The sequence below is a fragment of the Microtus oregoni genome, unplaced genomic scaffold, assembly GCF_018167655.1.
Source record: "Microtus oregoni isolate MIOR12 unplaced genomic scaffold, Mior012 000055F_ref0000237, whole genome shotgun sequence".
NCBI lineage: Eukaryota > Metazoa > Chordata > Mammalia > Rodentia > Cricetidae > Microtus > Microtus oregoni.
The window spans coordinates 2,919,620-2,935,276 of record NW_024543831.1 but is presented as its reverse complement, the minus strand read 5'-3'; the positions used below and the strand labels follow the sequence as shown (position 1 = coordinate 2,935,276).

At 42.2% G+C, this 15,657-nt stretch overlaps 1 protein-coding gene across 3 annotated transcripts in view; it reads right to left on the bottom strand.

The window, feature by feature from the left end:
* The window catches only part of Sik3 (SIK family kinase 3), a 214,056-nt gene that overhangs the window by 93,982 nt on the left and 104,417 nt on the right, over positions 1-15,657 (bottom strand). For all 3 annotated transcript variants that reach the window (XM_041638696.1, XM_041638695.1, XM_041638697.1), the window contains exons 2-3: positions 9,912-10,028; positions 6,601-6,664 (exon numbers count right to left, since the gene is read on the bottom strand). In XM_041638696.1, the coding sequence (XP_041494630.1) occupies positions 6,601-6,664; positions 9,912-10,028 (181 nt within the window). The remainder of the gene's footprint in view (positions 1-6,600; positions 6,665-9,911; positions 10,029-15,657) is intronic.

Sequence of the window (15,657 nt, the reverse complement as noted above, 5' to 3'; positions counted from 1 at the left end):
GTACTTCCTGCTGATTAGGGGTGCTGATCATCTTATGGGGACCTAAAGAAAACTGAGAATTATGGTCATGTCCTGACTATGAGACTTGATCATCTCAGCCAGCAGTCTTGAAACTGTTCTGGATGTAGGAATCAGACAAAACTCCAACAGGGGTCCTCTGAAATGTTGGATCATCTGGAACATCTGCTCCTATCAAAGACTCTTCAGGGGGTCTTCCTTGATCAAACCTGATTTTTCTTAAGCTAAAATGAATCCAAGCATCTCATTTCTTGTAGAAACTAAAGCAAAATCTCTTCTCCAAAGTAACATATCTTTTGACTTAAATTTTGAAGTCATAGCATTTTCAAAATATATATGTTCTATTAATCTAGCAACATTTGTAATCAAATGTCTTTTAGCAGCTATTGTTCCTTCCTCAGGAGTCATAAATTCAAAGACAATAAATAATAGAGACAGAGTACAGATAGTTATAGATTAAATAAATAAAGAAAAATATGCCATATACAGATGGAAAGTACACAGAGAGTCTGGATATGTATATTATTGTGTTTTCTTTGAATTTTTTGACTGTGAAGGACCTAAGTACAGAGAGACATTTCATTGTGCAAGCTGCTAAGCTAAACCACCATATATATCTTAAAGGTGTCTGATTTAAAAATATGGGTCTAAGGATATGTTGCTTTGGAAAAGAGGCTCTTCTTTTGTTTCCACAGAAGATGAGAATCTATGGATTTCTTCCAGATTAATGTGGTTTGATGAACCAAGAGCCCCTGAAAGATCACCGTGAACACCCGCAAAAATTACTTCACTCAACACAAAGCAGGAAGCAGTTTGGAGAGAACTACACCCAAATTCCCAAATATTGTTTATAAATGTTTGTTTGCATTTTAAAGGGGATATGCTATAAAGATTTGCATTGGTATGGACCTTGGTCTACTAACACAAAACTAAAATCAATTTTGTTATATGTATATTTCTGGTCTTGATTAAGGTGTTTATGCAGCTCATTTAAAAATGCAATGTATAATTAAGAAATATAGGTTAATAGAGAATCATCTATAACAGTCAAGCTTCTAGTCAAGTTAGTTAGGTTATATATATATATATATTTCTGTTAGATAAGTATTCTTCAAATCTTTCAGAGACCTTCAGAATATGGCATTAAAATGTTTTAAGAACTTAGACTTTTCATAACATGAGACACATCTTCTCCTGGCAGCACCAATTACTTCAAGAGGAAAATGGGCATCAAAGAGGCTCCTTATAGAGTTGGTTAGCCATTTGGGCAAGAAACTATTCCTGCCTGAACTGCTTGAATGGACTTGCAGAACCCATATAAAAATGAATAATAAAGCTGCCTAAAGAAGGTGAAACAGTCGTTCGGGGTTCTTGTTTCATGAAAGAGTCTGCTAGTCATTCTGCAGGAACGTGACTGACAAACTACCAATATAGGCAGAACTGTCTTTGAAATTTCCTGCTTCGTGGAAAAGTCTGCTGGATACTATGGGCCAGCAGGCTGAAGATGGATGCCTTAAAGGTACAGAAGAACTTTGGGTGACTGTCTAGGCAGCAAAATGTCTCTGTCAATTCAAGAGTTTTGGAAGTTGCTTACAATGCACTTTCTGTTAACTTAGGTAAATAACATTCTGGAGTCTTTGATGGAGTTGAAGAATAAAGAGTTATAATTATAGTTTTCTTTAGTTATGATAAAAAATAAAGTAGATATACTATAACTGTAAATCTTTGCTTGTTACCTGTCTTGTTATATGTAATTTTACTATGCTAAAGTTAAAACTTTCCTGTTTATTTAAATAGAAAAAGGGAAATGGTGTGGGAAGTCCTTCTGTATATGTGTTTCTTTTATTGGTTAATGAATAAAGAAGTTTTGCTTTTAGTCGATGGCTTAGCAGAACAGAGCTAGGTAGGGAAAACTGAATGCTGGGAGAAAGAAGGCAGAGTCAAGAGATGCCATGTAGCTGCAGCCAGGGACAGTCAAGCAGGAACCTTGCTGGTAAGCCACAGCCACATGATGATACACAGATTAATAGAAATGGATTAATTTAAGATGTAAGAGCTAGCCAATAAGAAGCTAGAGCTAATAGGCCAAGCAGTGATTTAATTAATACAATTTCTGTATGGTTATTTCAAGTCTGGGCAGCCAGGAACAAACAAGCAGCCTCCAGCAACAGCGGGCTACTGTTTTTGAAACATCTGCTAGGTTCACAACCATCTTTTCTTACGGTTTCCACTTCTGTCCTCTATGCCCTCCTGATATTCCCACTATGCATACAGGAAGCTCCCTACTGTCTCCTCCCACTGAGCACACAGGAAGCTCCCTACTGTCTCCTCCCACTGAGCACAGAGATAGCTCCCTACTGTCTCCTCCCACTGTGCACACAGGAAGCTCCCTACTGTCTCCGCCCACTGCACACAGAAAATTCCTTACTGTCTTCAACTCCTAGGACTGCTTTAGTTCATCCTTCTCATCTCTGTGCTTCAATGTGGACAATCTTACTGACCTCTCCTTCAATCTGTTTCTTCTTTCTGCCAGTTTAAATCTGTTGTTGAACCTTTCTAATGGTTTATTTATTTCCCAGCCCCATAATTTTTATGTCTTTTTAAAATAATGTCTCCTTTTGGTATTCTCTATCTGAAGTGACATTATACCTTCATTTACCATTGCTACTTCAATTGTGAAGTCCTCTGTTTCTGTGGAGATCTTTACAATGTTTCTCTAATAGTTTTTCTTTTGGTAAATCTAACATGTGATCAGTCTAACAGCCATTTTCAGTGGTCTGCATTTTGTCCAATGATTGTGCATGCTTTGGGTTTCTTCATCTTTGTTGTTTTGGTTGAAGAGTGGCATTCTAGATGACATATTGTAGCACCTCCCCTTCAGGCTTGTTAACTGCTCTTTCTTCCTTTCTACCACCTGGAGTTGACTCCTTCATTCTCTTCAGAGTTGGGTCATCTCTTCTGGGAGAAGCAGCTTCAGTGTATCTGGAATCTCAATGGTTTGGACTGAGTTCTCTTCAACTCTTTTCTTAACCACCCCCAGCTGTTAAGCTCTGTTAATTCTTAGCTGATGCTTTGTTGTTTTAAACAATGTTCTGGGGCATGAGTTGCTCTATAAACAATACAATCAAATTCTGGCTTTGAAGGAAAACTTTCTGATCAGTCCTTTTAAAAAAAAAGAAACACACACACACACACACACACACACACACAAAACAACAACAAAACCCCCCAACTCCTGACTTAAGAAAGCTCTTCTTTTTTTCTTTTTTCAAGACAGGGTTTCTCTGTAGCTATGGAGCCAGTCCTGGAACGTGCTCTTGTAGACCAAGCTGGCCTTGAACTCACAGAGATCTGCCTGCCTCTGCCTCCCACGTGCTAGGATTAAAGGTGTGCACCACTACTACCCGGCAGGAAAGCTCTTTTGTGATGTCTTGTTCTGTGGGACTCTTCTGTGCCCACCATGCTGATAGCTGAGGCCAAGTCATGAATCTCCTCTCAGGTGCCTCTGAGAACAGCCCCTGTTGTCACTAACACTTAAACACCTCTCTCACTTGAATGAAGGCAGGTTCTTTGAGAAGGCTTTGGGATCTATCTGCATTATGGTCTGGTTTTCTTCCCCAGGGAAACCTCTGAGTTAGTGACTTGAGCTATGACTTAGTTAGGGTTTCTATTCCTGCAAGGAAGACACCATGACCAAAAAGAAAGCTGGGATGCCTTTAATCCCAGCACTTGGGAGGCAGAGGCAGGCGGATCTCTGTGAGTTCGAGACCAGCCTGGTCTACAAGAGCTAGTTTCAGGACAGGCTCCAAAACACAGAGAAACCCTGTCTCGGGGAAAAAAAAAAAAAAAAGCAAGTTGGGGAGGAAGGAATTTATTTGGCTTACTGTACATCACTGAAGGAAGTAGGGTAGGGTCCTGGAGGCAGGAGCTGATGCAGAGGCCATGGAGGGGTAATAGCTTCCCATGGCTCATTCAGCCTGCTTTCTTATTGAAAGCATCCCTGTCCAGAGATGGTACCACCCACCATGGGCTGGGCCCTCCCCCACTGATCATTAACTGAGAAAATGTCTTACAGTGGATCTCATGGAGTCATTTCCTCAGCTAAGGCTCCTTTCTCTGATGACTCTAGCTTGTGTCAAGTTGACACACAAAACCAGCCAGTACACGCTAGATATGGGGGTCAATGGCAAACTTCTCAGGGATAATCACACTCTGGGTGCTGCAAATTCTATAAAAGGAAAATGGAAGGCAGCCTGATGGGATCTCAGCTTGACTCACCTGGAAGAGAACAAGTCTTAGGACCCAAAGGAGTAATGTGCTTTTCTGGACATGGGAGCCCCTACTTCAACTGCACCCTTCAGGAAACAGCTTCCCCAATGGGTAACAGAAAAGGTGACAAAAGCTAATGTTCTGATCCTCCTGGGAAGACAGCCATCTGTCCAGACTAAGACCCTGCTAGACGTCTAGACTGGAATCTATCTCTTCCTGAAAAGACAGCCATCTGTCCAGACTAAGACCCGGCTAGACATCTAGAATGGAATCTATCTCTTCCTGGAAAGACAACCATCTGTCTAGACTAAGACCTGGCTGGATGTCTAGAATGGAATCTATCTCCACTTCACAGAGTCTGTGTGTATGCATCAAACTCTTGTTTCTTACTGAATTTTCAAAGATGTTTTTGGATAAACATTTCTTCATTTCCTGCTTGTCCATTGGATACTGTAGACTTTTAAAAATATTTCTCATCAGTTTCATTGGCAGTAGATGAGAATTCTATATGAACTCATGCCACAAGTCATCTCCCATGTGGTCTTTACCATAAGGTAAAAGAGAGCATATGCCAGGGCTCTCACCATGCTGGCTCATTACATTCGTCCCCACCTCCCAGTTCTGGAGGTCAAACCTAGGGACTTACATGCAGGACTTAAAATTATGCCGTACCATTAGTCCCAATTTCATCTTCACAACTGAAGACCTCATTCTTTGGAGACCTTGGGGCTGAGTCCAAGAATCATTTGGTACCTCGCCTCAAGCAGACAAGCAAATAAGCAGCAGCCCCCACACCACCATTACCACCAGCCCCCATCTTCACCTATGCTGAGATGGAATTCAGGGTTTGTAGCTCTAGTAATCAAACCTAGGCCTTGGCACAGGCTAGGCAAGCTGTTGTGTCACAGAGCTCCAGCACAAGTCCGTGTGAGGATTCAGTGATCTCTCTGGGTAATACATCATTTTCTTCTTAAATGGATCACTTAAAAGTCTCCTAATAGCACCGAGGTGGCTTGGTGGGTAAGAGCTTGCCTTGACAGCCTGATGAACAGAGTTCAGACCCTGGAGCGGTGCAACAAGCGGGGTGCTGTGGTGTCTATAACACTGAGGTGGGAGGCAGAGACCAGAGAATAACCAGAAGCTTACGGGGCAGCCAGCCTGGGAGACAGGAAAGTAGTAGAGAAGAGACTCTGCCACAAAACCAGGCAGAAGGCAAGAAGGAACTACTACAAGCTGTATTCTGACCTCCACACACGTGCCGTGGCATGCATACACCTACAAACACACATTAATATTAATAGTGTCAATTAATAATATATTTACTCATATAATTATATGGTATGTTGTAACGATAATTACATGATACTTCCGTTTAAAAATACCAGAAGCGTATTCTGCTTGCTCATGCATTGAGCTGCATTCCCACAAAGAGTCTATAACCCCCATCTTTGCATTCAGAGTGCTGAAAGTAAAGATTTGTACCACCATTTCTGGCCTATCCTTCAAATGCTTAATTTCTGAATTAAGTTTAGCATATGCATACATATGCTAAAACTGTGTTAAGTTTACCATTTGTATCTGAACATGCACACACAAATACACCATATAGTCTCTAATTAATAAGAATGCCTATTTTAAAAGTAATACTATACATTTAAATGAATTTTAAATTAGTATTGGTTCTTATAAAGGATATAAGAATTTAAGTTTGGAAGTTTGCCCTTCACCTCTATTTGGCAGTGTTTATCACTGTAACCACAAAGAATTCTTTCTTCAGTTTTTACCAATTCCTAGCTAGATTTGCCCAGAACAAAATCCCTCTAAGGTCAAGTGTAACAAGAAACAGAAGTTACAAGAAGCAAACCCACCAAGTGATCAGAACCATTCATTGGAACTGTGTACACACAGCAAGAGACAGGTTTCAAGGTTATATTTAAACAAGGCTTAGGAATGCAGGGTGCTTCCTCACACCAGGGGCCCCCACACTTGTGGGATCTCACCACCCTTGGCAACCTCAGCTACAGCGTAGCAACGGGAACAACCCTCAGTCACATGATCAGCAGGAATGTTTGGTTTTGAGATCTTTTCTCTCAACTGTTCCCGTCCAACTAGAGCAAACAAAACACCTTTGCTAAAGAAACAAATCAGTGGAGAGATTTAACTGGCTGACTAAAAACACCCTGAAATTATGGTGACGATGCTGACGGGTAGCATCAAGGGGCAGCTGAGCAAGTGACAGAGGCACAGGACAGCTGTTTTAGGTTTGCAGAGTGTGCTCAAGAGTTGTTTAAAGGATGCAATGAATGTACTTACCAAATATCTCCCCTCCGCTAGCATATTCTGTCACCAGATAAATCATCCGCTCTGTCTCCATGACCTGTACAAAGGCAGGAAAGCGACAGTGACACAGGTGACAGACGGTCCAGGAAGAGAAGCAGTGCTTCACAGGGGACTGCACAGTGGGGAGGGCTATTGTGACCAAGGGAAATTGGGATCTGCAGGTTCTGAAACTCAGGAGACATTAACTGCCTCAGAGGCATAGTCCTCTCGGTCCCCAGGTCACTGATCCTTAAGCTGAAGCTGTTAAGAACTGAAAAAAGTTCAATTTCACCATCACTTGCAGCTCGAGCACTCCTTCCCCTCCCCCAAGCCAGGACAAGAGCCTTAGGGAAAACACTGGGACTCATTAAGGACCGCCCAGAAACCACACAGGACTTGAATTTTAAATGGAAATGTCAACTTTCCTTTCCATGGACCATTTATTCAAAGTAGGGGGATCCCATAAAAATGCCAAACCTTTCAATAATGAACCCCATTCACTTATGCTTTGTCCAGTCTCTATTTTGCTACTTTTTAAAAATACATAGTGTTATTTTCCTCTTAGCCAGGATCAGTGTAAACATTTTAAGCACCCAGGGCATAAACAGAAAGCCTGGAGCTTCTAACTCCTGTCTTCACCTCACTCTTCCAAGGCATTCAGCACTGGGCACCTCTCCTAAGGATGTCAGGTGAACACAAGTGAGCTGTGGCCACCAAGTGGATCTAATTGGCCACAATCTAAAAGAAAAGCAGGAAGTAACTTTCATAGTTTACACCAATATGGCCACAAACATTATCGTTTCAATAATCTTTAAAAATTTTTAGAGTGCTTCAGTTTCTACATTAAAATTAACTAAAATTAAAATAAATTTAGTTCCTCACTTCGGCCATATTGATATACCATAGGTTACACAACAGATCTACACCTTAATTATATTGTAGTTTATTAATTACACTGATTGCTGGTGGCTTTTTTATCTGTACACTAACATGACATACGTATAGTGATGGAACAGACACACATATCTTTGTGTGTGTATATTTGTCATTTGTTGGTTGGTTGGAGGGGCTTTTTTGAGAGTGGGCCTTACTATACCAATCAGCCTAGCCTAGAACTTACTACAGAGTGCAGCCTGGCCTTGAACTTGTGACCCTCCTACCTTAGCCTCCCAAGTACTGTGACTACAGACATGTGACGCCAAGCCTGGGTCTATCCCTTCTTTTTAATAGTTTTATAAAACTCCATTATATAAATGAATACATAATAAGTTCATTTTCCAGTAAAACAGCCTGTGTCCTTGTGTCCTTTTACAAAAGTCTTTAAAACTGGTGGTATTAACCCATTCTTTATGAGACCTGTCTCTGTAATTCACTTACATGACAAAAAAATGTCCTATATTAAATATATTGCAGGTGTTCAGGGAAAAAAGTATTGTACTGTGCTGTGGAATAATACTTCTGTATACTATGTGAATTTATGTCGCTTTGATTGGTTTAATAAACAAGCTGACTGGTTAATAGCTGAACAGGATAAAGTTAGGCGGGAAAGCCAAACTGAGAATGATGGGAGGAAGAAGTATCTGAAGTCAGAGGAGTCAAAGGCACAGAAGGAGTTAGGGATGGGGTAAAAGCTACAAATCTTGGAGCAGCACAGAGATTAAAAGAAATGGATTAAGTTGTAAGAGCTAATTAGTAATAAGTCTAAGCTATTGGCTGAGCATTTATAATTTATATAAGTCTCAGTGTGTTTGAGAATGGCTGCTAGACAAGAAAACTCCATCTATAGTATTTTGTGTTTTCTTTATATTCCTCCCTTTTCTTAACTCTCATTAGGTACAAATCTTTTACTATTAACTTCTCAGGAATTCAAAACTGGGTCTCCAGTAAGTTATACACATTCACTCACTCTGCAGATGTGAGTTAGAGACTAGCTTGGGCTACAGAATAAGGCTGTGTTACAAAACAAGCAAAACAAAATAAACAAAGGGGGAAAACACTAAAATTTATTTACTCCATCAAGACAGGGAGGGAGCCAAGGGTAAGACGCCGACCACTCACTATGCAAGTCACAGCATCATGGAGGTCTTTTTTTTTTTTTTTTTTTTTGGTTTTTTCGAGACAGGGTTTCTCTGTGGTTTTGGAGCCTGTCCTGGAACTAGCTCTTGTAGACCAGGCTGGTCTCGAACTCACAGAGATCCGCCTGCCTCTGCCTCCCGAGTGCTGGGATTAAAGGCGTGTGCCACCACCGCCCGGCTATGGAGGTCTTTAAGTTGCTTCTTATGGAAGGTAGCTGTTGCCCAACATCGTTTACTAAGATACATTTCAACAGGTCTGACAACTGAACTCATTTCATCATGAGAGCAGCTGATGCCAGAGAGGAGGCCTACAGCTGCTGGCTTAACCACACATGCCTCACTTTGTTTTCTTTTCCATAAAAATCAGCAGGCTATGCAAGTCTGCCCATTGTGCTGGCAGTGTGCTTCTCCAGCCTTACACACACCTGAGTCAGGAAGCATCTACTGCAGACTCACAGCAATGCACACACAGAGTGGGTGGCCACTTCCCTCAGCTCTGGAGATGACTGCTCAGCTGCAGAGCTGTGAGCAGGGCTGACTGAATGCACACAATGCACTGCAATCTGAGACACCCCACCCTCTCCCCAAAATATCTCTTCGCTAAGGCAAAGTCCTCCTTTTCTCATCGGTCTGAAATTCCATCCAATTGATTCAATGCTTTTGCCGTAAGGCGAGCAAGTCATTTTGACGATGGCACAAGGCAGGCTTGTTTCTTAGGAAGATAAGAAAACTGCAACAGAAAGTTCTTCCATGACAAGGTTTTTACCTCCAGATTACCAAAAACAATTAAGGATGGCTTGGAGAACTAAGCCCAGTACTTTCTAGAAAAGGGCAGAAGACAGGGGTTTTGATTAAGACAAGAAGTCATTCTTAAGATATCCTTCACCACCATAACTCATAATTTTAAATAATCACATGAGGAGACAACGTGTTCTCTGTTCCCTTTGAGTTTCCATGCTGCTTGAAGAACTCTGATACAAACAAGGAAATGTTTCAGCCTTAGTCTCTCTCATTCTGTGTAATGCTTGGGGAGAATCAAAGCACAGATGCAAAGGTCCTGCAAGGGGACAGGAGGAGCTCCCCAGGAAACAGCCAGGGGAACAACGAGGGTAGGAAAAAAGGGTGGGGCGATGCTAAGATGACCATACAAACATTCCCTGCACCCACATCTTCTCAACAGCAGCCCTGGACCAGCAGGCTGTCCTGGCTCTGTGGCTGCGGGCCTCCTACCTGGTAGAGCCTGATGATATGGGGATGGCAAAGCATCTTCATGATCTGAACTTCCCGGAAAATCTTCTTCAAGTTTTCTTCATCCAGCTGGGTCTTATCTATGATTTTAATGGCAACCTGGCAACAGAGGAAGAAAATGTATGGCTGCGTTATTAAAAGGAGTTTATTCAAAAAAACTAAATCCACTTTAAGCCATTAAATAATAAAACACAAACTGCTAGCAATGTGTTTGCAGGATGTCAAGGAAGAAAATTTTCTAATTCTTTTTAGAAGACAGGAAATGGATTCCAAGCAAGTTGATTCAAAGACTCCAAGAACTGATATGTCTTCTGCAATTCTGAAACAGCCTACACAGTAAATGCCCAGGACAGAACAATTATTACTGCAGAGATATGGCCACAGCTGGCTCAAATCACACTTCCATGCGCAGAGGGCGGGACTTCTTATGAAGACAAAGCATGTGTGACAGGTCTGAGATGTCGGTAAAGGGCCACCAGGAGGAGGCCAAACAGGGTGCAGGTGGCGGCAGCTGTATCTGCCAGTCATAGCTTGTACTGCCTTACATGTACAAGGCCCCTCAGCCTCACGACACTCACATGACTGTGAACCTTCTTTTATTAATATGGAAACTAAGGCACAGAGAGTAAGCCGTGAGCCCAACATTTAGTTGTTAACAAGTGTGTGGCAGGTCTGTGTGGCCTGCCCTTGGAGAGAAATCCTTAACATTGACACCATATGGGGCTGAAGATCTATAATCCCCAAACACCCCAGTACAACCCCTTTTTCTATCTGACCCATTATTCTGAAGATACCTGGCAACACATAGTTTCTTGAGACAGCCTTGCAATGTAGCCAAGGCTGGTCTCAAAGGCAATCCTTTACATCAGCCCCTGATATGAGTGAGATGCCATGAGTGACTCACCATGTGGCACAGCATAGACATTTTAAGGTGGAATGAGAGATGGCACACTTTGTTTCAATCCACTAAATTTTTTTCCATGTTTTTGAGAGGTCTTTCTACATCGCACTCTATATACAATGTAGGAGGTGGTGATGGGGTCTTTAACATGGAGGAACAGAATCACTCACAATCCTGGCAGCTCTTTTCATCTCAAATTCCTGAGAAGTACGACTTTTGGCCACTGGCAGGCATGTCTACTGGTTACTTGCCAAACCACAGGTATAACTCCACCAGCTGGCCTAGGATCTGCCTCTGGCAGAGCAGATCTCTTGGGGCAGCTCCCCAAACAGTGTCATGACAAACAGTGCCTCTTTTAGAGAACACCTTCACAGTGTCAAACTCTCTCTGCTCCTCAGGCAAACAAGTGAGACAAAGACTCCACGAAACACCAAAAGGTGAAGCTTTGCCCAGCACTGGATATAGGATCACAAGCAAGAACAAAAAGAAACCAAGTTGCTTGAATTAAAAAGTTGGGAACATTGAGCAAGTTATTTTAGTTCTTGTAGCTCTGGCTTTGTAAAATGTGGACACAGGGGCAGGAACTTCTCTGAAGGGCCCCTGTTAACTAAGGTCATGCATGCAACCTGTGTAAGAGTGCCTGACGCATGACAGACACAGACGAGACTGGCACCAACCAACCTAACCCCAGTTTCATGCTCTCTAGCTTCAGGTACCAACTAACCACAATCTCGAAATAGTAAACAGAAAAGTACAGAAATAAGCAATGCATAGGTTTTAAACCACACAACACTACGAAGCTTGAGGAGTTATGTACAACCAGCTCTGTCCTGCTGGGGGCATAAATCATCTCTCCACGCAGCACATATGCTGTACTGCTACCCTCCCATTACTCTGTCACCAACTCCGTTATCAGATTGGCTGCTGCAGCAGCACTCTGCTCAGGCTCAGGCAGCCCTTGTTTTACTGATCCAAGTGCCCCAAAATACAAGAGCAGCAATGCTAGCAACCCAGCAGTTCTGACATAACAAAAGGCAGTTGGAAGGTGCTTCCTTCACTTTCTCCCCATAATTAGAAAGAACCTGACATGATGATACATGCCTATAATCCTGCTCAGGCTAGAGGACTGGGAGAGTGAGGCCAGCCTGGTCTACAAAAGCTAGTTTCAGGACAGGCTCCAAAGCTACAGAGAAACCCTGTCACCAAAAAAAAAAAAAAAAAAAAAAAAAAAAAAAAAAAAAAAATCATTACTATAGCTGCTAAGACCTACAGTACAATCAGATTTCAAGATAAAGAGTATAGTTACATAAATTTCCTACACTATTTTATTAGTAAGGAAGAAGGCTCCAGGCGCCCCCTCTGTGTCTTGAAACCTATCACCTACAGATAAGGGGGGGGGGGGTTAAAGAGGATCTACTGTATATAGGTAGTGAGGTTATTTCAAAATTTCTGGAATCTAGCCCTATTAAAGTTTGAGCAATCCAAGTCATGGATTAGACTGGCTTCACTAAGCAACATAATTCTGAATCTAAAACATCAATTCCTCCGTCAAAGGACAAGCCAGGGGCCAAAAGTAAACTAGCTAACAATCTGTGGGCAATATTCAGAGCTGCCTGACCTGCTGCCAGATGATGTGGAAAGAATATAAAAGGAACAGAGCTGGGGGAAAAATGAATTCCATTCAGGAAAGTCACTCTGAACCACAGGATGGAAGACACAGCAAGGCCTAACCTGAGGGCTGTGCCTCAGAGAGCACTGTGCACTTCACAGCAGGCCTGGCTCTCCTGATCCTCCTTACTAAGGAGCACCAGCCTTGGAGCACTCAAGAACTGCTGGACAATCGCAAACCTGCTGGTCCCAACATGTTCCTGAGCCACATGAACAGCCCTAGCTGTAAGCGGGAAAAGGAGGGGTTCTAAAGAGCAGGAGGAGGAACAACAGAAGGGCGTGAAGTCAGAGAGCAGGGGATGGCACGCAAGCAGGGTTGTTTTGAGACACCCGAACAGTTTAATGAACAAGGATTTCTCACAGCTACAGACTATTGGGGGCTACATAATTTAGCTTAAAGTACACATGAACTGCTTTATTGTGTCTATAACAAAAGTAAAGCTGCAGGTAACTAGACGAATTTCCAAAGAGTATATTGTGTGTATGTGTGTATATATACACGGGTATTTGGTCTGGATGTATGTCTGTGCACCATGTACAAGCTGATGTTCTCGACACCAAAAGAGGGAGTTGGATCCTCATGATGACAGTTACAGATGGCTGTGAGCTGCTCTGTAGGCGCTGGGAATTGGACCTGAGTCCTGAAAACCTTGGGAATTGAAAGAGCAGTCAGTGCTCTTATCTGCTGAGCGATCTCTCCAAAAGCTCAAAGTATGATTTTCGAGACTGGAGCCGGATGTCTGTAAGTCATACGCTCACATGTGCATGTGAAAACTATTAACGCGAAGGAACGCTGACACAGTGCACAATCTGTGTCTTCCCTGGGTCGGCCTGTCCTACACAGAACCCTCTTCTCTTGCAGAGAATATGACTTTGTGGATTGACGCTCTAATATTAATTAAACATGGCATCACATCAAATATGTTGCTAAGTAGATACAGATTGTGAAATTTTTCCTTCTGCAACATATTTCCCTTCAATGAATTCTTTTTAAATTGGCATCTGGTAAGAAAAAGATTAAATTCAGCTCATGCCCAAGTCAGAGCTTTCGTACGCACTTTAGAGGGGGAGCCATTACCGCCTAGTTCTCACTTCTGAAACCACAGTCACCTTAACTCTTACCTCAGCTTTGCAACACAGTAATGTGCATACAGAATGAAGAGGGGAACCTAGTGGTTTCTCGCCCCAGAGCAATTCATTCTCTTGCATATTTGGACAGCACAGTCTGAGGGAAGATATGGTGGCAGAATGCAAACCAATGAGTTTCAGGGCTAAGCTCAAAGCCAACCACCTTTCCCCATCACATTCCCCAGCAAAAACCCCTGGTGGGGGTTTCAGTGAATTGCTATGACAAAGATACAGCTTTAAAAGACATCATGTCGGAGGAAAACTCAAAACTTCCTCCACAAAGAGAAAGCGTAGTCCCTTAGACCAGTCTGCAGATACAGGCATAGCTGGGGGTGGGGGCAGGGATGCTTCTAAGAGGAGCACCCATGCTCTAGAGAGGGGAATTTTTTTATTAAGGGAAAAAGCTGTTTCTCTTATTTTAGTGTCTTAAAACTCAGGGAGGTGAATTTCTGCCAGTGAGAATTTTCTCAGTGGACCCATGTTTTTGTGTTAACATGGAAGCAAATTCTTTTGTCTGCTTCTAGGACAAATCTTAGCTACTCTAGTTAGTTCTCAACTCAGCTCTAGAATTACTGAATGGTCTAGCTCTGTTTAGCCCTGAACAGAAGCCACCAGCCACATGTGGCTACTCATCATTTGAAGGTAGCCAGTGCATACAGTGGAGATACAAAATATATACCATTTATCACATTATCATTACCAAAGGACTAGAAACTCACCAATCTATTACATGTGGCAATAAGACTTTAGATATTAAGTTAAACAGAACATACAACTCAAATTTACTTGATTCTTTTAACTTTTTAGAAATGTGACCATTGCCAAGCTTGGTACACCATAGGCATGCAATTCTAGCTACTTGGGAGACTGAGCCAGGAGGATCACAATTCCATGGGCCCTTTCTCAAAAAAAAAAAAAAAAAAAGTATAAAATAAAATACAAATTAGTGAGGCTCTTTCTCAAAATAAAAATTATAAGGAGGTCTGGGAATGCAACCCAATGGCAGAAGGTTTGTGTGACAAAAACAAGGCCGTGGTGCAATTTCCTATATCACAAGAAAAGACGGGAGAAGAACAATTTAAATCTACTGTACACTCCCCATTCTAATGGATACACTAGTCTAGATGATATCAAATGCTAACTAATCTATAGGAGACATTCTACTAAAATGATTCCCAAGAGACTCCACTAGGCATGTCACAGAGAGTTGGCCCAAGGTCCAAGGCAGTCAATGTTCAAACGCTGCTTTGGAGGGTTTCTAGATTCGGATCCTACCCGCTCATTTGAACCCTACTGAGAAAATGTCTGCTGAGTGTCTGGCTGTGATGCACTGCGCACGTTCCTTGGTGGCCATTCTAAGGGTTTCCAGAGAGAATGGAGGAATACCCTAAAACAGCAGCTCTCAAGCTTTCAGGTGTCAGGACTTAAATCACTGAGGGAAGCCAGGCACAGTGGTGCACATCTATAATCCCAGCACTAAGGAAGCAGAGACAGAAGGATAATTGCAAGTCTGAGCCCAGCCTGCTCTACGTAATGAGTTCTAGGCCAGCCAGGGCTACACAGTGAGACCCTCTCACCAAATGAGACAGGCATAGTGTTATTGCCAAAAGGAAAAAAATTATCGCCAAACTTCAAAGAAGCTTTGTTATATACATAATATACTGTGCCTATTCACTTAGAAATCAAATTAAAACTAGAAATTAAAACCAACATTTAAAAGATGTATGTATAATACATATTCCCTTAACCATGGGCACAAACAATTAGTCACAGGCCAGTCTTCTCTGGAAATCTTCATTTTATAATTGTGTAGGATAAGACTGAAAAATGAAAAGAAGGGATTTTTATGAAGACATTTTTTTTTCCTGGGGACCCAAGGACAGCGTCTTGGAAGCCCTGCCAGCCCCGGGTCAGCCGAGAGCTAACACTACGGCATCATCAGATGCAGCAGATTCGTCGCTCCTCTGCACATCTAGACCAGATCCGTCTTTGGGGAAACGGAAAAACTAGTCACTTTTTCCCGGGTAGGGT